At 52.9% G+C, this 24,475-nt stretch overlaps 10 protein-coding genes across 10 annotated transcripts; 8 read left to right on the top strand and 2 right to left on the bottom strand.

Moving 5' to 3' along the window:
* Positions 1 to 471: 471 nt before the first annotated feature.
* On the bottom strand, positions 472 to 2,247 carry PV08_02416 (uncharacterized protein; the record flags this gene model as incomplete). The annotated part of the gene is made up of 2 exons (XM_016376774.1): positions 472 to 585; positions 691 to 2,247. 2 exons carry the CDS (start codon positions 2,245 to 2,247, stop codon positions 472 to 474), a joined length of 1,671 nt encoding a protein of 556 aa, XP_016238344.1.
* A 1,185-nt stretch (positions 2,248 to 3,432) lies between these two features.
* On the bottom strand, positions 3,433 to 4,607 carry PV08_02415 (uncharacterized protein; the record flags this gene model as incomplete). Its single annotated transcript, XM_016376773.1, has 6 exons — positions 3,433 to 3,498; positions 3,559 to 3,695; positions 3,742 to 3,774; positions 3,842 to 4,287; positions 4,341 to 4,456; positions 4,512 to 4,607. The coding sequence occupies 6 exons, from the start codon at positions 4,605 to 4,607 to the stop codon at positions 3,433 to 3,435; spliced, it is 894 nt and encodes a 297-aa protein (XP_016238343.1).
* A 355-nt stretch (positions 4,608 to 4,962) lies between these two features.
* Positions 4,963 to 6,687, top strand: PV08_02414 (uncharacterized protein; the record flags this gene model as incomplete). Its single annotated transcript, XM_016376772.1, has 2 exons — positions 4,963 to 5,058; positions 5,128 to 6,687. The coding sequence occupies 2 exons, from the start codon at positions 4,963 to 4,965 to the stop codon at positions 6,685 to 6,687; spliced, it is 1,656 nt and encodes a 551-aa protein (XP_016238342.1).
* A 1,437-nt stretch (positions 6,688 to 8,124) lies between these two features.
* PV08_02413 (uncharacterized protein) lies at positions 8,125 to 10,014 on the top strand (the record flags this gene model as incomplete). The annotated part of the gene is made up of 1 exon (XM_016376771.1): positions 8,125 to 10,014. The coding sequence occupies one exon, from the start codon at positions 8,125 to 8,127 to the stop codon at positions 10,012 to 10,014; it is 1,890 nt and encodes a 629-aa protein (XP_016238341.1).
* Positions 10,015 to 10,400: 386 nt separating this feature from the next.
* PV08_02412 (dihydropyrimidinase) lies at positions 10,401 to 12,105 on the top strand (the record flags this gene model as incomplete). Its single annotated transcript, XM_016376770.1, has 5 exons — positions 10,401 to 10,571; positions 10,622 to 10,713; positions 10,771 to 10,803; positions 10,854 to 11,285; positions 11,349 to 12,105. The coding sequence occupies 5 exons, from the start codon at positions 10,401 to 10,403 to the stop codon at positions 12,103 to 12,105; spliced, it is 1,485 nt and encodes a 494-aa protein (XP_016238340.1).
* Positions 12,106 to 12,552: 447 nt separating this feature from the next.
* Positions 12,553 to 13,725, top strand: PV08_02411 (uncharacterized protein; the record flags this gene model as incomplete). Its single annotated transcript, XM_016376769.1, has 3 exons — positions 12,553 to 13,030; positions 13,147 to 13,427; positions 13,588 to 13,725. 3 exons carry the CDS (start codon positions 12,553 to 12,555, stop codon positions 13,723 to 13,725), a joined length of 897 nt encoding a protein of 298 aa, XP_016238339.1.
* Positions 13,726 to 14,726: 1,001 nt separating this feature from the next.
* PV08_02410 (uncharacterized protein) lies at positions 14,727 to 16,948 on the top strand (the record flags this gene model as incomplete). Its single annotated transcript, XM_016376768.1, has 5 exons — positions 14,727 to 15,477; positions 15,529 to 15,713; positions 15,816 to 16,020; positions 16,076 to 16,150; positions 16,206 to 16,948. 5 exons carry the CDS (start codon positions 14,727 to 14,729, stop codon positions 16,946 to 16,948), a joined length of 1,959 nt encoding a protein of 652 aa, XP_016238338.1.
* A 1,676-nt stretch (positions 16,949 to 18,624) lies between these two features.
* PV08_02409 (uncharacterized protein) lies at positions 18,625 to 19,360 on the top strand (the record flags this gene model as incomplete). Its single annotated transcript, XM_016376767.1, has 2 exons — positions 18,625 to 19,074; positions 19,130 to 19,360. 2 exons carry the CDS (start codon positions 18,625 to 18,627, stop codon positions 19,358 to 19,360), a joined length of 681 nt encoding a protein of 226 aa, XP_016238337.1.
* Positions 19,361 to 20,079: 719 nt separating this feature from the next.
* PV08_02408 (uncharacterized protein) lies at positions 20,080 to 22,174 on the top strand (the record flags this gene model as incomplete). Its single annotated transcript, XM_016376766.1, has 7 exons — positions 20,080 to 20,277; positions 20,411 to 20,543; positions 20,602 to 20,705; positions 20,782 to 20,973; positions 21,129 to 21,271; positions 21,362 to 22,055; positions 22,133 to 22,174. 7 exons carry the CDS (start codon positions 20,080 to 20,082, stop codon positions 22,172 to 22,174), a joined length of 1,506 nt encoding a protein of 501 aa, XP_016238336.1.
* A 642-nt stretch (positions 22,175 to 22,816) lies between these two features.
* Positions 22,817 to 23,971, top strand: PV08_02407 (uncharacterized protein; the record flags this gene model as incomplete). Its single annotated transcript, XM_016376765.1, has 1 exon — positions 22,817 to 23,971. The coding sequence occupies one exon, from the start codon at positions 22,817 to 22,819 to the stop codon at positions 23,969 to 23,971; it is 1,155 nt and encodes a 384-aa protein (XP_016238335.1).
* Positions 23,972 to 24,475: the final 504 nt, after the last annotated feature.

The following is a 24,475-nucleotide window of genomic DNA, read 5'->3' as shown; positions in this document are numbered from 1 at the left end:
GCAAGAAGGAAGAGGAGGAGTAAGAGGAGAGGAGGGCGTTTTCCACCGTGTCAGACTCTTGATTCATCAGGCTCCGCTAACCTCGTCGATCCCGGCCAAAGCGACTTTATGTGCACATCACACACACAGGTGACTGTCACATTTGAAGTACAGGATAGCCCAATACGAAAATCCTATACCACTGATTCTCAACTTCCCTCATACCGGGAGAATACACAGTCCTCTCGAGTCAACTCAACCTCTGGAGTTTGGTGATAGACTTGGGCGGTGTGAGGCTTTTCGACTGGACCAGTTGGTGCAACTCGGGCGCCGGATCTCATCAAAATTCATGCATAACACATGAATGGGTCTCATCGTGTACCATTTTGATTTGGCCAGTCTGAATGAGGAGAATGAGCACGAGAATCTGACTCTTACTGTGCTACTCCACACTGTTACACTACCTACGGAGGCAAAACATGATCAAACCATTCAAGATCTGGTCGAATTCCATTCCTTCAACCACCCCTGGACTATTTGGGCCAGCTCCGTTTGAGCTTCAGCTACTGGGTGTGGTGGTAGTTGAGGCGTGGTTTCGTTGGGGAACTGTTCGACCGGTATTAGCGGAGCTCTCAAGTTGTCTCAAGACACCGAGAACGATGACCTCGAGGATGACAACATTTCGACTTTCAATAGGCAGGGGCAACTTACCAGGCCGTTTTCTTCCCAGTGGTGGACAGCGCCAGCAATCAATATCACTGGCTCGCTGGCATTGCTCGTTCTGTTCAACTGGTCTGGGACTTCCAAAGTCGCAAGCGGAGTCGCTGGACGCCACGGGTCAGCTTCTCCGCCGACAAATGCGAGTCGAGGGTACGAAATGTTGAAGCCGCCGTATTTGTTCACCGTCGTGACATTTGGAGGCTGATGGATGTTGAAGGCCAATCGACAGACCAATGTTTCGTAATCTAGCGTCAACAAGCGAGAGATCAAAGGCAGCTTGTTCTTCGGCACTCCCGATCCAGTCTGGAAATATCCCCATTCAGTGCAGATTTGGTACGACCACGACAGGGACCCGTAGTTGTCAAGGCTCTTGTCCGTATACATGGGAGCTGAAGCGTTGTGGGTGTTGTAACATTCATCGAGAGTGCCGCCACACGTCGCAGCACCATAGCTGTCATTGGTCCATCCCATGTAATTCAACAAGCTCGTGGTCAGCGTCTTTGATTCGTTACCCCAGCCTCCGGCTTCCACCAGGGACGACGCAGTGGAAGCTTTGGTGTCAGATGGCCAGAGGACCTTGTTCGAAGTGATGTTCTCGCAGTAGTAGTGGAAGTCCAGAACGTTGACCGCTGGATCCCAGTTACGCTCTTGCCAACCCCCGATACCATATGACGCGACATTGGCAAAGTCATCATTATGGGTGAGTGTCTCCAGGCCGAATCCTGTCTTGAGTTGTGTGACAGTCTTGGTGTCGTTCTTTTTCAAAATGTTGTCCAGGATGTTGGTGAGCTTGACATGGGTCTCGATGCAATCCGACGGTCCGTATTCGCGGACGGGCTCATAGTACTGCCAGTAATCGTATATGGCTTCTGTCACTCCGGAAGATGAAATAGCTCCCCAATACAGGTCGGGATATAGCTTGCGAATAAATGCAGCAAAACCACCTGCATATGACCCTCCATATGTTATGTATGGTGTGTGGGGAGCAGTCAAGTTCACATGTTCAAATCCAGGAAAGACTACGTGACTGGCAAAATATGCCTGATCGGCTAGGGCTTGTTCTGTGGTCAGGAACCGAAAAGCCTCCTTAGTCAAATTCTCGGTTGGAAAGCTTGTGCCATAGTATCTGTGTTCGAGCACGACTCCAATGCCGTTGGTTGCGTTGGACAGCTGGGCGAGAATGCCCTTCTGGAGGTATGGCAATCTGGTCGAGGCGTCTGTTTCACCACTCTGCAAGACGATGACAGGACCACCGGGCTTATAGTATGTCGCATCAAAGAAGTATCGCAGATTGAACGAGGCGTTAGTGTGAGGTTCATATTTGGATTCGTTGTGGAAATGGTCTATGGGAACGGAGATGTTATGGGCAGGATATAGCTCGCTTGGATCGATATCATCGCGGCGGCGTAGCTTGATCGGTGCAGGCGCAATGATCCTACGTCCGAGGTCAGTATATCGGACATCTCTATCCTTTCGGCAGGCCACAACTTGCCTAGAAAGTGCAACACTGCAGAGAGTAGCTGCCGCCAGAAGAACGGATCCCTTCATCCTGTGTAGATCCTACCTGCGCCTGACTGCGAACAAACAGAGGACCATGAGGCATATACATATAGGACGCGCAAGCTGCTGGGGAGCCAGGCCCTCTGGCATGATCTCAAGCTTTATCATTGCGCGAGTCGATTCCTTGCTAGCTTCACCTTGAGAATGTCACCTTGAATGGACAACATAATGGCTATTAGGAAGGTCATGAAGCTATGACGGCATTGTACGTGGTGATGCAACGTAGACTAGCACTTTGTCCTTCTTATCACGGCATGGTGCCGAGATATTGTGACAGACTTGCAGTGCGGTCGGGGAACAGGTGCGTAGACAGCCTATCCCGTTGATCCTAGAGGGCGGGCTCACAGGCTATCGTTTGCAGGGGGCACCAGTGAGGGCGATCTATTGAACTCTGGGGCCATTGGGGCCACCAAAAGCTGCCGGTGATAGGCGACGTTGCGGGCGTCGTAGCAGCTGTGTCGTCGACTCCACCCCGCGGCCTTCCGTCTGCTGACTGGGGGCGCTTGGTGTGCTTGGGGAGCTGGCCGGGCGTCGTATGCGCCAGTCTAAAAGTTGGCAACGCTTGTTGGCTGCGGGGGCCAGGACGTGCAGGTGATCGAAGAGGTGCCTGAAAAGCTTCGTCTTTTGTGACGTTTGTCGAAATAATTGTGAGCCAGAGAGACAGACTCTCCCTATTACGGTATCTGTATAGATATAACTTCTGGCCTCTCGAACCAATATTCAGTCTGTTGATTATCCATGAGAATTCTGGACTTCCTCGGGTGCGTGGCCGTTTCGCCTCTCGTCGGGCAATGGCCAGTGTTGGCTGACTGTATCTCGTCAATCGCAACATACGAGGATAAGATGAACATAGATCTCGGATATCAAAAAGCTTGTTGCAAGATTCTTAGATCTGCGTCTACTCACCCCTTGCGTGGTGTGTCAGTAACAGGCGAATTCACGGCTAGAAGACGAAGCGACATGGGCTTCAATCCAACTCAGTGAATGGTCTGAATTTCTCTCTTTCCTAATTGAGCGATGCCTCCACCGCTATCCCTACTGGAGACCAAGTGCTCTATCACAGGGCGGGCAGAAGAGTGCGCTTCTATTTTTCTTCCAGTCTCTAACTAATCTCTTCCTTTTCTTGCTTGGATGTCCCTTTTCATCTCGATCGACTATCCATGAACTCGTAGATTACTGCCCGTTCGCCAACAGAACTCGGCCCCCATCGACGCAGAGGCATCGACCATCAACATACGCCTGTTTCACTAGTATTAGTATTGCAACACGGTTCACGGTGCATATGGTCATCGATCTCACCCCAGCTTGACTGCTCAAATATATAACTGCTCCAGCAATATCTTCCATCTTGCCTATGCGGCCAGCCGGCATGGCTTTGAAAAGATCCGCAAACTGGTTACCGCCCTCTTCCACCGGATTCATCTTACTTGGTACGACTGTGATCACATTAGACCGTTTCAGCAACGTTCCGGGCGTACTCACATCCAGGATTGATGGCGTTGACCCTGACATACCCTGCGACAAGATGACAGTTAGTGCCCGTTACAACGTACATTTGGCCCAGCCAACATATACAACTCACAATTTACATATTTGGAAGCCAGCAATGCCACCAAATGATCAATAGCAGCCTTGCTAGCGGCGTAACTGGTCAGATCAATATTCGTACAATTGTGCATGCTAGCACAACTGCTCGTTATGACCATGACACCTCGGCCTTCATCTCTCCCTCTACGACCATCTCCAAGATCAAGATTGCTCGCTGCAGCCAACAACTTCAACAAAGCGACAGAGAGGAAGTAGTGTGCTGTTACATTGACTCGGAACGTATCATCCCAATCAGAATGTCTGGAGGACCATAACGAGGCTTGCAGCTGGTCCAGGGATGCAGTCTTCACGTTGCACATCTGCGGAGGATCCCGTCGAATGCCTGCATTCGAGCACAGAATGTCCAGGTGAGTCTCGTTCTTCTCAATCTCACTGGCAATAGCAGCGATGCCTTCTTTTGAGGAAACGTCACCAGCAAACCTGGCAGTTCTTCGTCAGCGGATCATAACCGTGGCCACTCGAGAATGTTTTACCCTATAGCCGTACCGCCGGACGCTTGTCCTAGTTGCGACAACTCTGCCACTGCTCCTTGGATGTCGTCTGTTGGCAAAGCAGTAACATAGACCTTTGCACCATTCGACACGAGGCCCTTGGACAGTGTCAGACTGAACAGTAAGGACTCATCGTTTTCAGGTCTTTTTTACCTTTGCGATCATCAATCCAACTCCGCTGCATCCTCCGGTCACCAGAGCTATTCGCCCCTTGACCCCAAAGAGGTCCGCCACCGAAAGAGTCGACATGGTATCCGGGTTTCTTCAACGGTGAGAGTTACGAGACCCGGAATCTTCTTAACGCCATGCAGCGTGGAGAACGTGATCAGCCATCGCCCCAGGCCCCGAGAGACATCGTATTCGAATCGTGCTTCTCCGTACGGTGGAGCGACACCCTCCCGCACAAGTCCGTGGTCGCAATGTCGCAACGTCTCACATGTACGAGTGCACAAGCTGGCACAAAGTGCGGAAATAAGAAATATAAACTAATTAACTTTGCTCTGGGATCTGTGGTCTCTGGTCCAAGACTGTTCGACCATCAGAGCAACTGAGCAGGATTTTCCCAGCTCCTTCTCCTCAGACACATTCATTCATTCCTCGCCTCATGGCACCCACAGTTAGCGGCCTCCTACAGGTCGTCAATCACGACTACACGATATGGATTTCTGGAACGATCCTCATCATCTTTGGCCTCTACTGGGTCAGTATTATCCTGGAGGAATCACATCGAGAGAGATGGACAGACAGACGGTGCTGACGACGGAAACAGTGGTCGACGTTGACCGACATCCCGAAGATCAAAGGCATCCCCGAGATCCCCGGAGCGTTGCCAGTATTCGGACATCTGCTCCAGTTAGGACCTGATCACGCTACAGTATGTGAAGGGTGGTGGCGGAAGTACCGTCAATCAGTATTCCAGATCCGGCTGGGAAACACGCGGGCGGTGGTGGTCAACTCATTCGAAGACGCAAAGCAAATGCTCATCGGGCACCAGACGGCCGTCATTGACCGGCCGACGCTGTACACGTTCCACGGGGTCATCTCGTCGACGCAAGGGTTCACCATCGGGTCCAGCCCGTGGGATAACTCGTGCAAGAACAAGCGCAAGGCGGCAGGCCAAGCGCTCGGACGGCCGGCCATGCGAGGCTACTTTGACATGTTCGACCTGGAATCGTACTGCATCGTGCGTGACCTCTTCCGCGACAGCCACAACGGAGCAACGGAGATCGGGGTGCGGCCGTACATCCAGCGGTACGCGCTCAACACGACGCTGACGCTCTGCTACGGCATCCGTATGGACAACGTGTACGACGACATGCTCCGCGAGATCCTGCACGTCGGGTCGGCGATCTCGCTGCTGCGTTCGGCGTCGGAGAACTTCCAGGATTACGTGCCGGTGCTGCGGTACTTCCCTAACAATGAGAAGAACCGGCGAAGCAAGGAACTCCGCGACCGGCGCGACGCCTACCTCAACTTCCTGCTTGACAAAGTACGCGACATGATCGCCAAGGGCACCGACAAGCCGTGCATCAGCGCCGCGATCCTCAAGGACGAGGAGACCAAGCTGACGGGTGTCGAGGTCTCGAGCATCTGCCTCTCGCTGGTGTCGGGCGGCTTCGAGACCATCCCGGGCACGCTAACATCTTGTATTGGGAGTCTCTCGACAAAGGAGGGCCAAGTTTTCCAGGACCGAGCCTACGCCGACATCCTGCGCCACTATCCCTCGGGCCCCAAGGCAGTGTGGGAGCACAGCTTCCAAGAGGAAAAGGTACCATACGTCAACGCCATCATCAAGGAGGCCGCGCGCTACTACACGGTCAGCGCCATGAGCCTGCCGCGGAAGACCGTCACCGAGGTCGACTGGAACGGGGCCAAGATCCCGGCGAAGACCATGATCCTGATCAACGCCCAGGCCGCCAACCACGACGTCGACCACTTTGGGCCCGACGGCGCCGTCTTCAACCCTGAGAGATGGCTGAACGACGACTTTGTCATGAACCCGGCCGTCGGTGCGCCGGAGGAGAAACCCGCGCAGGGCATCCAGCACTTCAGCTTCGGCGCCGGATCGAGAGCCTGCAGCGGCCAGTTCATCGCGAGCAGGCTGCTCTACACCGCCCTGATCCGCCTATTGACATGCTACAAGATCGTCGCCAGTGACGAAGAGCCCCCGAACACCGACTACGTCGACTACAACCAGTTCAAGAGCGCCCTGGTCGCCATCCCCAGGGACTTTAAGGTCAAGTTGGTCCCGAGACACGATGAGTCCGTCATCAAGGAGCTCATGGCTGATACCGCTGAGAGGACCAAGGATTATTATGCTGAGGAGTGAAATCACTACGATACCTCGAGAAGTGTACTCCGTCCCTACCTACCTACCCGAACGAACCCACCGACCCACCCACCCACCTACCTGCCTACCTACCTACGTGGAATGAATAGTAGTTTGGTCCAAATACCATTCATGGCCACAGTCATCGCACCTACAGACCAGAGATTATACGTCTTGAGTCTCACAATCATCAGATGTTGCAACATATGGACAATTGGGAATTGACGATGAGGGCTCCCCCATTGGGAGCATTTCAGAGCTCTAGCTATTATTAATGGGGATAATGAAATCGAACTGTTACGGGCATCCATTGCAGACCCGGCCTGGCTGAAGCCCAAAGGTAGATAGACAGGAAATGGGATAACCGTGACAAGACAATTTAGAAAATGTTCAATTTTAGCACTGACCGGGAAACATGGAGACAAAAATCTTTCGTTACAAATATGCTGGCGGAGAAACAACGACCACTTGACTCGATCGAATCTTCTATTTGCTTGTCGGAGGACGCACACTTAGCAGAAACTTGCCCATAGCCAAAGCCTCTACCTTCGCTCCATGAGCATGATGTTTCCTCCATTGCAGCAAAATGATGTGTCGACAAAACTCCACATCTCAAATATCCGCAGCAAAGGTCGCATGTTTCTTTCTTGCCATCCACAATTAGTCGGTGAACTCCAGCAACGGACATCGGAGTAAGTTAAGCCATTCGTATGTGTAACATCTCCTGTCTGGCTCGGATCCTAAAGCACTGGCGTCCAATGTCCTCAAAATATAAATGATGGCAGTATGATATACCCGTGCTACTGTACCGTGGGACCTGTCTGCGCCTGACGGACATATCCGTGAGCTCGCATGTTCGCGATCTCTGTTCTCCGGGGGCGGATCTCTGACTAGTCTGTTCGGCTCGCCGTGGCGCTTTCCATCGCTGAAGAGCGTTGGTGGAGTGAAGAGGTGACGAGAACAAACGATCCAGGTACCGGAGAACAGCACGTCTCATGAGAAAGCGCCAGGCTTCCCCCTCGAGGTTGTTCGCTGGGGTCCGGACGCTCTTTAGAGTACTCGTAATGGAGACTGACGGAAAGCTTATCGTGAGGTTTTGCCGCAATGCGGGCGATAAGGCACTGCAGTACTCTAGTCGGAAACGTCTTCTGGACCAGTAATCGGGGTTTGCGGCGGTGCGACGGATATAGTCGCTCGTGGGAATCTCGTCTGGGTTGTTCAACTTGGGTAGCGAATTTCTTGCTTGAGAGGCTGCTGCTCATCGTCTGGTAACCTATTGTTTTTTCGTTTCTGCACATCCTAGGAGGTATTGTTCCTGGCCATCGACACCCTTACCTAATCAAAGATTCTAAACGTAGATCGGCTTGCTAGGAAAGCGCTGGAAAAGAAAGACCACAGATCGTTCTCAGTCAGACAGTTCTCTCACAAGCAAACATAATGGCGCCTCCTGGGTCAACGCCAGCAGACGTCGACGTCGACGTCTTGATTGTCGGGGCAGGTCCTGTCGGACTAAATCTTGCATATCAGCTTCAACGTTTCTCATCGCCACCTTTGTCCTCTCAGAACAAGCCCATCTCTGTGCATATCATTGAGAAACATCCGAAACCAAAGCAAGAGGCATTTGGGCGGGCTGTGACCTTCTGGCCGCGGTCAATGGAGATTCTGTCGCAGATGGGGTTGGGTGACCAGATTACACAACAGTGCGTCGCCGTGCGGACATCAGCAGCATATGATGCGACCGGCACAGAGGTATTTGGCAGAGGCTGGAGCTTTCTGGAAGGTATTACGGATACCAGATTCAAGTTTGCCAGCGTCCTCCGCCAGAAGTTTGTGGAAGATATCTTCCGCGCAGAGTTGAAGAAATATGGTGTTCAGGTTAGTGAGATGAAAAGCTTTGTCAGCTTGGAAATCGATGAGTCGATAGCACCAGGAGAGAAGGGCAGGGTGAAGGCCACCATCCTCGACACCAGTGGAGGTGAGGGCCAGGAGAAAGAGTATACTGTTCGCTGCCGCTATCTCATCGGCTGTGACGGGTCCCGAACAGTCGTGCGAGGCGCTGCGGGCATCGAGTCGGACGGTGACAGGACAGAAGACAAATGGGTGAGAATTGATGGAGTCTTGAAGAGCACAACGATGCCAAAGCCAAGGTCATACGGCGCTATTGAGAGTCCGATATACGGAAACGTGCTTTGGATCCCCCTAGACCACGGAGCCACGAGACTGGGGTTTGCTATGAACGAGGAACGACGGAAGGTGTACAAAGAACTGAACCAGGAGACATTCCTCCAGGAAGCAAAGCTGTCAGTCAAACCGTTCGAGATCGAGTACGAACGCGTGGACTGGGCCAGCGTGTACAGCGTTGGGCAGCGGGTAGCGAGAACATTTTGGGCAAAAGAATCTGTGTTTCTTGCTGGCGATGCTGCTCACAGCCACAGCTCCGGGGCAGGCCAGGGTATGAACGCCGGCATGCACGATGCAGTCAACCTGGGCTGGAAGCTGGCATTAGTACTCACTGGTACGCTCAAACGGGAGGTCTTGGAGACTTATAGTCTGGAGCGACAGCCTAACTCTGCGAAACTCATCAAGTACGATGAAGATATCAGTGTATTGGTGTCAGGACGATTACCGAAAGATTATACGGGAGACAGGACTGAGGATCCAAACGTCGTCCTAGGGAAGATCCTGCAGGAAGCCAAAGGATTCAACACTGGCCTGACTATCGGCTTCGAGCCAAACCTCGCAGTCCTGCGTGATGACAGCAGCGTCGAGGATCTCTCAGCTGTTGCAGCAAAGAGATCTATTATCCCAGCTCCAGCAATCCCTGGTTTCCGAGCACCGGACGTGCAAGTATTGACACCGGCATTATGGGAGCCGGTGTGGCTGCAAACTCTGCTGGCGAACGTGGCCAGATTCTACATTGTGGTATTTGTGGGCAAGACTTCGCATGCAAAGGAGCTGTTCATGGATCTCAAAGTCGAGCTTCAGAAGAACCAGCGCCTTTCCCCCAGTAAAGCTCCCATCACCGAAGCAAAGTCGAATGGAGTGCATCTCAACGGAGACTCATCTCTAGCACAGGAATGGCCTGTAGACTTTGTGACAATTCTTCCCGAGAAGGTCGGCAATGCATGGTTTGAGCTGGGGACAGATCCATTGGGCCGGGTATACTATGATGGAGATGGAAACGCCAACCAGAGGTATGCCGTCGATTCAGATTCTGGAGCGGCGTTAGTGCTGAGGCCAGATGGTTGGATCGGGGCAAGATTTGAGCTGGGAGCGAAGACGGTGGTTGCCGACATAGACTCGTACCTGAGTAGACTTCTTTGCTAGGTGTATACAAAGCATTTTGGTGCACTGGCACGTTCTCGATCGGTGCTGCTGAAGCACAGGTCCATACTGAACAGCCCCAGCCTAGTGGGCCTTTAGAGCCACAGTCTGCTCGCGGACATCTACGCCCGACCACTCGAGGGATCCTTGGGCGCTTGGGCAAAGGCTTATCAATTCCATGGTGTCGTCGTCCTCCGTGGGCTTCTAGTTAGAACAGCTTTTCAATGGTCCCGCCGTTGTTGGCACGGGCGATAGGGAACTCTCCACAAGTCAACACGGGCAACAGATCTTTAGCCGCATTTTCGACGAACTTGCTGCACGATGAGGATCAATTCTGTTTCGACCGTCTGCTGGGCTGGTCGCGGTGACAGTGCAGGTGCTTCTTCGCCATGGACAGCTTCGATTTGCTCGTCATCAATGGCCTCGTCGTGACCGCTTCTGACACGGCCAATTATGACATCGCCATAAAAGATGGAAAGATTGCATTGCTTGCCCCTCCTGGGGTGCTTGCGACAAGTAGCGCAAAAAAGGTGATTGATGCCGAAGGTGGCTATGTAATGGTAAGGGTGTCAACACCGTTGTGGTAGTCTCGGACTGACGAACCTCTCAGCCTGGCGGTATCGACTGCCATGTGCATCTCGAGGAACCTGCGCTGTTTGGAGGCAAGGGACGAAGCTCGGACGACTTCGAATCTGGTACAGAGTCACTCTCTCCCGGGCGAGTCGAGCGCAGTCGCTAAGACGGGGAAATAGGCACAAGAAGCAGCATCTGCGGAGGAACAACCACCATCGTGTACGTCCGTCTCTTTTCTGTGCGGTCGTTCCCTCTAATGGTCATTCCAGAGCGTTTGCGCCTCAGCCCAAGACTGTTCCTTCTCTCCTCCAAGTCCTCGAAGACACCCACGCCCGAGCCAAAGACAAATGCTACACCGACTACTCGTTCCATCTACTCGTTGGCCACCCCGGCGAGCAAGCCTTGTCGGAGTTCCCCAAGCTGCGCGAACTGGGCATATCCTCGTTGAAGATCTACATGACCTATGCCGCTCTGCAGCTTCGAGACGATGAGATCCTCGACGTGCTGCTGTCTTCTAGGAAAGAAGGCATTACAACCATGATCCACGCCGAGAATGGCGATGTGCTGAACTGGATGACCAAGAAACTGGAAGAGAGGAAGTTGTATGCGCCGAAGTACCACGCCACATCAAGGCCGCAGATCGTGGAGACTGAGGCCACCAACCGAGCCATTGCGCTGGCCGAGCTGATGGATGCGCCCATGTGAGTAGTATATTGTCTATCTACGGAGCATGTTTCAGCTGCTAACCATGCACTCTCTGCCAGTCTGGTTGTCCATGTCTCATCACCGAGTGCTGCCGCCCATCTTCGCAATGCTCAGACTCGAGGGCTCCCCGTGTACGCCGAGACATGCCCTCAGTATCTCTTCCTGACTCGAGATGACCTGGACAAACCAAACTTTGAAGGCGCCAAGTGTGTGTGCTCTCCGCCGCCACGAGAATCGGCAAATGACCACGAAGCCATCTGGCTGGGCCTGGCCAATGGCACCTTCACCGTTCTCTCCTCCGACCATTGCCCCTTCATGTACGAGGACTACGAGAAGGGCAAGAAGTCCATCATCAGCGAGGAGTACCCCGAAGGACGGTTCAGCGGGATTCCCAACGGGTGCCCGGGTGTCGAAACTCGCTTGGCTTTGACCTTGAGTGCCAACCGACTTCCTCTGCAGAAATTCGTCGAAGTCACCAGCACCAACGCGGCCAGGCTGTACGGGCTGTATCCTAAGAAGGGGACAATTCTTCCGGGAGTCAGTGATGCCGATCTGACCATCTGGTATCCTCCCGGCAAGCTGGGAACTTTCAAGCTCACCAACTCGATGCTGCATCACAATGTGGACTATACGCCTTTTGAAGGCATGGACCTAAACCAGTGGCCTCGATACACTATTCTCCGGGGCGAGGTGGTATGGGATAGGGACAATGGCGGGCTCTTGGGCAAGAAGGGATATGGGCAATTTGTGCCCAGAGGCAAGAGTACTTTGCCCGGTCCTCGAAAGGAGGGAGAGTGGGATGTGAGCGCCTTTTAGTCCACAATCAAACCACCTGATGCCAAATGAGTACCCAAGACAATGCGTGTTTGAAGTTTTCATCGTATACACCGGCATTTGGCCGTGCTTCCTTAGCCCCCCCATCGACTCGCAAGCCCAATAACAACCTTCAAAGTAAATATAACCATGATTTATTTGGGGAGGGGCTTACGGAATACCTTGTTCAAGCAACGTGCGACACTGATCTGACTGAAGCCGAGGCAATTTGAATCCTCCTCTACTGGACGTACCCATCAAGCGGGGAAGATGATGGGCGGTGGGATGAGTGTGTCCGGAGACACGAGCTGACTGTGCGCCAGCTGGAGAAGTGATGTACAGTATTATATTAGCCGTGATCAAGCAGAGACGCCAGAGCATGGAAACTGGATATTAGAATATATTCGGTGATCTCTCTCAATCAAGTTTGACATTCACCACACGGGCACAATGTCTCTTGACACTTTCAATTTCTATTCTAGGGCTACAGCAAGAAAACCACTGCCAGAGGACGCTGGGACTCGGGCAGACATTGAACATGTTCTGAAGCACGGATACGTCGTTCTGCCTGATTGTTTCACCGAGGCGGAAGCCCGAGAAGCACGCGGCGAGATCGTGCGCTTGTTGGGCAAAGATCCGTTGCATGGCCGCAACAGTTTCGAGGGTCTCAATACCAACCGCATATACTCCCTGCTCAACAAGAGTAGGGTGTTTGACAAGTTCCTGGTATTGCCTCGGGTGCTGGCGTTGAACGACTACTTCCTCGACCCAGGATACCTGCTTTCGGCGTTTCACACCATCTCCATCAACCCAGGCGAAAAGGCCCAGGCGCTGCATCATGACGACGGCTACATCCAGGTTCCTAGGCCCAGGCTACCGTTCGGTGCGGCCATCATGGTTGCATTCGACGAGTACACTGCTAGCAATGGTGAGCTTATGATGACATGCATGAAGCATTCGACCTGTTCAGGCGTGACGGTGTTTTGATGACGGCATCGGCTCTGGTTGCATGGACTTTTCTTTGTTGACTGACGGGATTGACAGGCGCCACAAGGATAATACCTGGCTCTCATCTCTGGGACAGTTCGCGCCGCGGCACTCCTGAAGAAACCATACCTGCCCTGTGCCCGGAGGGAGGAGTCGTGTATTTCATCAGTACCCTGTGGCACGGGGGAGGCGCCAACGTATCCGACCGTCCTCGACAGAGTGCCACAGTCCAGTACTGCAACCCGTACATTCGGCCGATCGAGAACCAGATATTGGCGGTAGATCCGCGGAAGCTTGATCAGATTGATCCTCGGATCGTGGAGATGATGGGCTACAAGGTAAGTGAGCGCCTCACAAGGTGTTGTTGTTGTCCTCGTATGGTACGCACATCGGGACATCCACACCTACCTAGGTACATGCCTCGGTACGGAGTACACGTACGAGGCTGCGGCGATCGAGCTTCAGAGTATGACTCGGGCTGACAACGTTACGGCACAGCACATGGAGCCCTTCATGGGTTATGCAGATGGTCTCGGCCCTCGTCGGGCCGCTCGGAGGATGGTGAGATGGCTGCAGCGTGAGGTGGACGACAACCCTCCCACTTTTGCTCACGAGGCTCCGGAAGCCAAGTTGTAAGAGGGACTCAAGCAGTGCAAGGTACTCGTAGTGCGTGCCTCGTCAAGAAGAGGAATTCGCCACGAGAGAGAGAGCCAGCTCCTAAGGTTGACATGGCGTAACGTGTGATGGAATCAGCAGGCTTGTGAGGCGTTTTTTACGCCCGCGCATCAACTAGCACAATTATGCCCATCCTTCTCCTCATGAGCAATTCGAATCCAGTGACGGATGAGACGGCATGGATGTCTCGTACTCGTAATATGTCCTTGATCATGGACATGTCACCCGAGGCCCTAGCTCATTGGCGACTGTGCAATTTCGCGGTAGACAGAAGCAGGTATTGGAGACGATGAGATCGTTTGTCATCATGCTAGGCTGAGTCATTGTCTGGATCTGGTTGAGCGATGGTGGGGGGTGTGAGAGGAACTTGGGATCAAGCCATCGGTTAGGTACAGTAGAGGAAGACTAACTGAGTAGGGGGGCTCGTCGCATCCGTCCTCGATGGGCTTCGGGCATTTGTACATAGGTGGACGATCAGTTGGAGCTGACAGCGATCTGATTTCCGGATACTGTGAGGCTTTGGTTGGTGATGCTGTGCGTGGAGTTGTGTGTAGCAGGTGAAAAGCTGCGTCTCTCGCCCGCTCACTGTCCTTTTCTCCCTGTGACTTCTGCGACGGGCAGAGAGCAACCCGTGTCAGCAACGTCGATCTCCCTGGGACTCACTGGCTACGGGCACCTATAGGCTAGACGCTACAGGCTACGGGTTACCTAAGACTACAGGCTCCGGGCCCCTAGTGGCTCCCTAGGTGCCTACCGAACTGAAGCTAAGCCTGGCGGCAATGGGTGGCTGACAGTCAATGCGCTACGCCCGTTTCAGAAAACAACATGCGCAGCAACCATCTCGCTTCCGACCACCCAAGCTTGCTTACTCTGATCATATTTCCCTCCGCTTTTTTACATACTCAGCACAAGAGTGCTGATTTAATCAGACGCCGCCAGCGGCCACCTCGTACGCCGTCGCCATGGCCTCCTCACGCCCAAATTCAAGTCGCTATGGCGGAGAGGATAACAGTACTGACTCTGAGCCTTTTCCTGCAATGCCCGGATCGCCCGCCGGACCCAGTTACTCGACTCCTACCACGACCACGACCACCACTACAACCACAACCACCGCCTATACTTCTCGCGGCAGACCCTACACCATTACTTCCACCCAGTCCCCGACTCACCAAGGCTCTGCAACGGTCGTCTCTTCATCCTCCGGTCTTTCGCCCACCCGGGGACCAAGCACGCGAACGACCGTCACCACGCCTCCGCAACGCACCATCATGGTGACTTCCTCTCCCCAATCCGCATCCCCCCAGATTCCTCGAAGGCGGCCGATTGGTATTAGAAGGCTACCGTCGTCCAGTCTCATACGGGAGGAGGCTGCAGAAGAAAATGGCGGTGCAAGTGGAAATGTCAGCAGAGCCTCGTCCGGACGCGGGCGCAGTAGCTCAGCGCCGCAGCATCTCGCAGTTCCCCAACAACAAGGCGGGCATACTTTGACGAGGCAGCCGACGAGGCAGTCTCTGCTGCCGACCGTCGATGAACACTATACCGCCAACGCGACGACCGATCGCGAAACTATGAATGAGATGACCGGCGTTCCAGGTCGCAGGAGGAGTCTCAGCAACACTGCTCGATCTGTCATAAGTCGGCTAAGTGATCATTCGCGCGAGACTCAGGAGCCAGAGTATGACTCCGAAGTGGTTGATTTATTAGATGTTATCGGTACGTGGCACTGGAGATGCTGGAGCTAAGTGTGATACTGACCATCTGCAGATCCCGAGGTGTCAACCCTGACAACTCTCACAAACGTCCAGAATTCCTTGTTCGTGCCAGATCTTGGTCGGTGGGTGAACCGAAGACCGACCTACACCCTTAGCAGTCGTCGCTCGTCGATGAGAAGCCGTCCAGCATCGACGATAGAAGAACACCTACCCGTTGGCATGACCCCGATTGAGAGCGTGGGCACGGAAACCCCGGTTGAAGGAGTGCCAGCGGAAGTGCCAGCCGATGCTGATAGTGTCGCCGGCACTCCGGCAATTCAGCGGTCCTGGTCATGGCAGCGGAGACCCGAAATTGAACGAACGCACAGTATCTCCTCAGTCGTTACCGATTCTCATTTTGCGGTCTTGCCTCATGGAATATCGCTTGCAGGATGGTCCGAGGAAGACAAGGAAGCCTTGGATGACCATGTACGACACATGATGCACTCGAAACGTTCGAAGTTCAAGCACAGCATGATCGCTTTTGGGAAATATGTCCGACAACGTAAGTCAAAGGGCAAGCCATCCATGAGCAACGCATACTGACCTTTCGTCCACAGCTCTGGGGTTTTTCGTTACACTCTATGCGACTTTGATCACCTTGTTCGGTCTTGCTTGGGTGCTGTTCTTGATAGGTAGGCGAAAGTGTTCCCTTCAGCGTCGAGCGTCTGCTGATTAGACGAATTCTAGGTTGGATTTCTGTTGGAGACCGACAGTCCTACCTCGTCAATGTCATTGATAATGTCTTAGTCGCGCTCTTCGCGCTGATGGGTGATGGCCTTGCTCCCTTCCGGATAGTCGACACCTACCACATGATTTTTATTGCCCACTATCATCACCTCACATGGCGCCTTCGGCGCGAGAAGCAGCTGCCGGAGCTTCGGGACCATAATGACTTACCGGCACGCAGCGAGAAAGATATGGATCCTGAATCCGCAACCTCTGGGAAGGCCGAATTCTCTGTCCTGAACGCAAAACAACAACAGCGCTTGATCCATCACCAAGCCAAGTTTTCAAAGTCCCATTCATTTTATAAGCCTCATGAGACTGCAACCCATCACGCGTTTCCCTTGCGACTTCTCGTCGCTATCGTTGTACTGCTCGACTGTCATTCCCTGTTCCAGATCGCGCTGGGAACATGCACCTGGGCTATTGATTACCACACCCGACCCCAAGCATTGACGGCAACCATTCTTTCGTGTTCCATCACTGTGAACATCACGGCGGGTATACTGATCAGCATTGGGGATCGGAGAACACGAAAGAAGGACGTAGTCACGAAGATGGAGAGGCAGCAATTGACAGCTGAAGCCATCAGAAAGGTTGAGAATCACAAGAAAGAGAGAATGGAGAATCTCCGTGAAGCAGGGTCCCGAGAGAACTTCGAAGTCATTGACGAGGAGACGGCAGAACAGGTCAGGTCCGCGAGATAGCGTGCACCATCTCCTGGAACGACGTAATCCGGACAATGATTATCATCAGACATATTAATGGAAGAATCCGGAGATATGTCGAAGTCCGATCCTGTTACCGGCTAAAGTGGCATCGACTGTGTGCCAGTATTGTTTCTGTTTGGACGATACCCCCTGCTTGTGTTCTGGCGCATGTGGCTTGACCGGCGATGATGGCTGCAATAATCGGTATTTCTGTGGCAAGTTGAGATGAAACCTATGTTCAAATACCTCGCAATACTATTCTAATTTGGATCTCGAGCTGCCCAGTTTTCTGCTGATCTTCTCAAGAAACCCGCTGGAGTTTTGTGCCTGCTTCAACCCTCAAAAAGGAGGTGACCCCTTCCTGAAAGCTCCCTCCCAGTCTCTCGTCACTATTCTTCGGCTATGCCGACACCCTGTTCAGGCCATGCAGGGAATATGGTGGCTGGGTTTACTCGAAGCACATCACTGATGCGTGAGTCAACACGACCACATTGCGCCCTGTCGCAAATGACTAAGGGCTGGCCCCTTGTTTAGTCAATTGTCCGTCCTTGTTCCCCTAAGCTATCATTGCCGTTAGTCGTACTGGAAGCCAATCTCTCTTTCCTCCCAGTGCACACATACTGATAATACAGGCAGGGATCAACAAGCGACTGTCGGTTCCGAGGGATCTGGCAGCCTAGTTGGCCGTCGGACTCTTAGGTCGCTCTCGTTACCGCTATCATCTGCAATTGACAACGGTAAATTCCAGCAATACCGGAGATCGGCTAAGGTCGTTATTGATCTTTATCGCGAGCGAGGGTAATGGCGCCTCACCTGAGCCCTCCACGCAACCCAGGCTGGATGCTCTTAGAGAATCAACGTTCAAGACAAAAGTGGCGAGGCCATCCACCCCATGGGAATACTGCAGATCGTCCAATGACAAAGGATTGTGTACTGCACACTCCTTGTTTGGACTAGTCTCATATGGGGACGGGGTTGAGGTTGCTTGCTTTGCTTCGACCTCGCCAAAGTGTCTCTCCATCGAATTGGTTTCCGAAGCCTCGCATATGGGTCAATACTACCTGTCTATACGTTAACGATTAGACACGATTACACAGCACCATCGCCGCCACCTTTCATTTTAGTTGAAGGTGGACCCGGCGTAGCCAATATCATATGGAAGTCAATATCCTGTCTACGCATGGTGCTTGGCCAAGGCGCCAATACTCTCCCTCCGACTCTAGCGAAGGACCATCAAGCGTCTGTCATCACCTGCGGAGGAAGGTGGCCTGATCAATTGATTCGGTACTGCTCTGGAACATGGAACTCAGATAAGCTATATCAGTAGGCCGGTATGAAAGGCTGGATCAATCATTCCAGGACTTGTTGCTGGTCTGGAACTTGAGAGACTTAGGCGAGCCATATTCGCTCTCTCTCTCCCCCTCTCCGCTGATTGGTATAAGAGGTTGGACTATTCACCCAGGACTCAGACGCAAGTGGTATATCTGCTGCTCTGCAACATTATCCGGTGGCGACGCGACAGGCGGAGTGACTTCTTCTTCAAGCCATTCAGGCGCTGTGTACTTCGAGTTATGCGTGGCAAACACCAAAGGCTCTATATATCGAGTGGACACCTTTATCGAGCGCTATGGCTTCCGGGGCATGAACCTCGACTCTACCATCTGAAGACAAACATGCAAACTCAGGCTCAGCCCCAGAGAGTAACAGCGATGGGAACCAAAGACAACACAAACTTGCTGGAGCAACCTTATTCATCACAGCCTGTGCGACAAAGCTGGGGCGCATCAGCGTCTGCCGCATTCTGGTCCAATTTTGATCATTCCACATCTGCACTGGTCGAGTGGGAGCATTCGACCCATTCAGGCCAAGCATCGACATCTTCCTCGTCTTCAAGCACACACAAGGACGTTCCTACCTCTGACTCGTTTCACCGGACATGTCAAAGCCCACATGATGACGGGATGGCCTCTCCGGCCATAGATTTACAGCTTCGTGGCCTCGACCAAACATACGAGGCCAATAGTGGCGAGTTTGATATGTTTATGATAGACGAAATGTATCCGGATAAGCCGAACGCCTCCAGCTCTGTCTGGCCGATCAGTACCATTGCAAGCAAGAATGAGGTTGGTACCCAGCGCGATCCTGTTGCAATCAACTGCTAAGTGAAACGCTGCGTAGAGGCGTAAAGCGCAGAACCGTGCCGCACAGAGAGCATTCCGGTTTCGACAGCAGCAGGCCCTCCACGATGCGACTGCAAGATTGCACGCGTTGGAAGCAGAGCTCAAAGAAGTTCATGGCAAGAAGCAACATTACCAGCAGCTTTTTGAGAGTCTCACTGTCGAATATGAGAAGCTACTCGACAGGTTCGAACACAGCGTGGGATCTACCAAATCATCCAAGAGGTCGTGATCCTTTCCCTGAGGGCACAACACGCATGGTAGCTGCTGAAAGAGGCATGGACCACAACTAGGACGATGTCGGCGGTTTGAAGGCAGTCCATTTCTGGAAGCATTGCACGAGGCGAGAGCTCTGGTAGGGAGACTGTTTATTTAGTCAGCCTAAATTGCGCAAGAATCGACCAGTTCCGCGCACCCACCAAATGCTTGTATCTTCGGGCCACAACTTCCGGCATCCCAAAACAGTAAAAGGGTTAGCAGCGCCCACGAGTCGTGTTCGCGCGTAAGAAGTCGAGGGCTTCGCCTCGGACGCTAGGCTGAAGACGAGGCGGTGTCATGCCACTTGGTTGGCCTATCGATTCGTCCGTTTGCTGACCAGAAAGTCTTCATCCTCTTCACAAATCGCCCGAGCATCCGACACGGCCACTTAATAATCCTTCGGGAGATGCTACTTGTGACATCTTGAGTCTAGGCGGGCGCCAGTGGAAGGACAGTCAACGCTTTTCAACCAAGTTTCGATGAAGGTGCCGCTCCCACCTAAGCAACGTCTAAGCATTCTTGGACTGTGGGACAAGCTCTCCTCCGGAACATTCAGGGTCGAGAGATCTACATGACCAAATCTTGACAATTTCGACGGGCTTGATCAAAGGGTATTTACTGCGGCCTTCTGTGCGCCTTACCGCGTATGGAGCATGCACCGGCATGGACAGCACTGGCAGCCTAGTTGCCACAATGACTGCGAGACGCAAAGGCTCAGCCATCTCCAGCACTTGCACGAATGAAACCGAGACTGCGGAGCAGAGTATCTCAAATTCGACGTTCGAGTTTGTTCTCATGGCTCCAAATGGAGGCTTCAACAAATACGGGATCAGTCAAATTCGAGCACACACGACGAGAGAACTGCATAAAGCTAGACGTCAAGCTGGACAGGTATGTGGCATGTCCATGTTGCTTCTAGCGACAGATTCAGTGGTCTCGCATCGTTCTCTGCCAATACACTTGATGACCATACGATGTCGAGACTGGATGGCCAGACTGACTGAGTATATGAATTGTGCCCAAGACGTTCCTGCGTCGTCACCGGAACCGCCTGGGAAATGTTTATTTCGGCTCGCAGTTCGATTCTTTCAAGGCCCTACCGCAACTCCGCATGGAGGAGAAGCGACCTGGGATTCTCAACGAGGTCAAGTACAACGGTTCGTATTTCAACTGCTCCCCTTCCCAGTGGGAATCCTTTGATGTCTTCCGGCCAAGGTATTGCAGTGCAAGAACTCATTGTTCTTGCAGTATTTCACGTATACAACCAGACTGCTATGAAGCAGGTTATCTGGCCTCGAGGAACAAAGGACGATACATTTGTAAGTGACTTTGAAAGCCGTAGAGCAGCTCATGTTGGTTTGTTAGACTCTCGGTCTCGCTGTTAACGAACTGCAGTTCACAGGAATGCTGCTTATGTGCTCTGTTCATCTCGACAGTCTTCACACTCGGTCAAACGTCTTGTCGCCAGTCTCGACTGCTCTCAAACTCGAAGCCATGAGGAAAGTGCGCGAGAGGATCCAAACTCGGTCGGCGGATGACATTATTAGCAGCATCTCAGCCATCGCCTGCTTAGCTGCTTGTGCATTGGTAAGTGAGATTGACGGAGAGGGCAGTCTGGAGGCAGCCTACCCTCTTGCCAGAGCGACTGCAGCCTGTTTCGGATATCAAGTAGAGGTACCGACACTGAGGGCTTTCTTGTTTCGTGTAGGATCACTGACGCTGCCCTGTCGAGGACTATTTAGGTTCGCGATGAAATCGAGGGTGCCGACGAGTATCAGCTACATCGAAAGGCATATGCCGTTCTTATCAAGGAAGCATTTGAGCAACGGATGTTTGAACGCTCGAGGTTTTGCAAGGATGTCTTGCGAATCATTACCGTCATTGCGTGTGTATCTTGCCTTCGTTGTTTCTGCTATTATTGAATCGCCGGAGAACAAGCCTTTTGATTACTGACTCAACCCGCCCTCAATGATAGGATCGGCCGAAGATGTCGCATGCCAACGCCTGGTTTGGCGCCGGTGATCGACTCTGCAATAGCACTCAAGGAGTACGAATACGTCTTTGAGGACGAGTGGCAGAGCCGAACACACGCTCAGCCAGAGCTCTTTTCTCCAGTCTACGATGGTCGAGAGAAGCCAGACGAGGATGCTTTTCCATACGTGCACACCGACCATCTCCGGCACTTGCTCCAAATGATGCAGAGCGTCATTGAGATCTGGACAAGACAAACCAGGACGCCTCTTGAGGTAGGGGACAAGGAGGTCGCTGTGCTGGATTTGTTATGCCCACAGATACTCAGCCTACCGAGCGCAACGTTGCCCGGACTGGCCTGCACTGGAGACTACGTATACGAGGCATGTCGTGTCACGTCAGTGTTGATGATTCAGAGCGTCGAACGCAGTCAATCCTGGAAAAAGGTTGCACAAGGGTCAAAGCTGATGGGAGAATTACGAGCCGCATTGGAAAGGACAGAATTGGGGCCGACGCTTGAGCGAGGTGTCTCGGGTGGACACTGGCGTAAGAATCTCGGTCTCTTGTACTGGATTGTGTTGGTGTTTCATTGCGCAGCGTTTGGGTCGGCGGATTATGCGTTCGCACATGCTTTGCAGACGAGTTTGTCGTTTGAGTTGACGTACAATTATCATGACTGGCATGGCGCATTGGTTCCGGTAAGTCTGGCCGTGCTGTCGAGGATGAGAGAAATGCTTAGTTCAACTATGCTGACATGATGTGGCTTGATTTGCAGATGTTGATGTTGAAAGATGTCATGCCTGATCTCTACGATTGAGTTGAACTGACCTGTTCAATTTGACGAGTGCTACCAAGTAGTTAGGATGAAGTTGACTGCTGGTTTTATCGTTTGGGTTGTCGCAGTAGGAAGAGGTCCGTGGTCTGTGAATGCTTAAGTGGTCAGCCTTGTCGTGGGCCCCATTTTTCCTGCTTAGCGGGGCCATTTTCATCAGCCCCGGCCACTCTAGAATCGACGCTTGGTCGTTAGAAGATGAATAAATTAATCTCCATCTCGGGTCTCGGTCTCGGGCTCCATCTCCGCCACTTGGGCCCGAATCGACTGGCGCTAGAATGAGGAGAAAACTGGTATTTGACAGTGAGAATCCCGGCAGTTGATGATGGGAACAGACAACCGAGTGGAAAAAAAATTCATCGTAGTCGTTATCTGTTTCGCTCTGTATGCCACTAGTTGATGCCAGACTGACTCTCTCTTCTTCCTTTCCGCTGCTCACGTATCTGAGGTATCAAGGAGCTGTTTGCATAAATCTTGGGCTTTTGCATACTACATCGTGTCTCCCTCGCCTTTGATTTGCCACTTTTGATTATTAACCGATTCTCTTCAAGAGCCTTGCACCGCGTACCTTTGACAAAGTCGCATTTATCAGAACATCACCATCCGAAACATCTAAACAGCTACAGAATGCCTCTTCCAACAGGAGTCTACCGCGCCGACCAAGTCGGGTCACTCCTCCGACCGAAAGAGATCCTCGCAGTTCGTGAAAAAGTCGCCGCTGGAACTCTGACCACCACGGACCTCCGTCAGGTCGAAGACAAGTACATCTCCGAGGTCGTGCGACAACAGCTCCAAGCGGGTCTCCGATCCATCACCGATGGCGAATTCCGCCGCGCCTACTTCCACCTCGACTTCCTCCAGCACCTCGACGGCGTCGAGGTCCAGGGCAGCCTGATGTCAACGAACAAGTCCAAGAACGGGTGGATGCCTCCCCGGCTCGTGGTCACGGGCAAACTCGGACACAGCAAGCCCATTCAGGTCGACGACTTTCTGTACCTTGAACGCCAGATCGCCGAGGCGGGCGGCGAGGCGACCTTCGGCAAGGTCACGACCAAAGTGGCCATCCCCAGCCCGACCATGGTGCACTTCCGCGGCGGGCGCGACACGATTGACGCCGCCGCGTACCCTTCGCTCGACGGGTTCTTCGACGACCTCGCCCGTGTGTACCAGGAGGAATTGCAGGACCTGTACGACGCGGGCTGCCGGTTCGTGCAGCTCGACGACACCAACCTCGCGTACCTGTGCGACCCGAAGATGCGCTCCGAGGCCGAGACGCGCCACGGAAGCGACGCCACGCAGATCGCGACCCAGTACGCCAACCTCATCAACCGCGCCATCGAGAAGAGGCCGAGCGATATGACCATCGGCATCCACCTGTGCCGCGGGAACCACCGCAGCCAGTGGTTCGCGCAGGGCGGCTACGAGCCCGTCGCCGAGGTCCTGTTCAGGGATTTGAACGTCGACGTGTACTTTTTGGAGTACGACGACGCGAGGAGCGGTGACTTCAGCCCGCTGAGGCACTTGCCCGAGCACAAAGTCGTCGTTCTGGGCGTCATGACGAGCAAGAAGGGCGACCTGGACGACAAAGACGCCATGGTGCAGCGCCTGACCGAGGCCAGCAAGTACTGCAAGCGCGGCCTGGACCAGTTGTGTCTGAGTCACCAGTGCGGGTTCAGCAGTACAATGGAAGGGAATGAGTTGACAGAGGACCAGCAATGGGAGAAGATCAGATTGGAGGTGGAGATCGCGAAGAAGGTGTGGGGCGATGACATTTCAAAGTGAGTTTTTCTGATGGGAGGAGAGAAGTGAAAATCAAATCAAGACGTATTTCAACTTTTGGAGCAGCGGCGGCAGAAGAATATAAAAGGTAAAGAAAAGAAAGACCACGTGTAGTGAGTAGAGAGGAGAGAAGAAGACAATACACTTCAACAGTGTGCAGTGTCAATCACTGATGGGATACTTCATCCCTGGGGTGTTTTAAGTACACTGGGACGGGGGATTACCTCGTGTACATAACCTGGAATCCATATCATACCGCCTGCAATGACCAAGACTCTTCACACTCCACCGGGTGGATGACAGACTCCGATACGCAGACGACAGGAAACCATCCATGACCATGATGTGAATGCAATACTGTGCACACAGAATATTAAGCCTTGTAAGAATCGAGACCTGTCTTGTATCATTACTGTAGGGCGTACAAACGGGTATGAGAGTATTTACTTACCATCGGCTATCCAGCAGATGTGGTGCGGAACGCAGTGACTACGAGGTAATTAATAT

Source organism: Exophiala spinifera (assembly GCF_000836115.1).
Source record: "Exophiala spinifera strain CBS 89968 unplaced genomic scaffold supercont1.2, whole genome shotgun sequence".
In the NCBI taxonomy this organism is placed as follows: Eukaryota; Fungi; Ascomycota; class Eurotiomycetes; order Chaetothyriales; family Herpotrichiellaceae; genus Exophiala; species Exophiala spinifera.
This window is presented reverse-complemented; position numbering and strand designations above follow the sequence as displayed.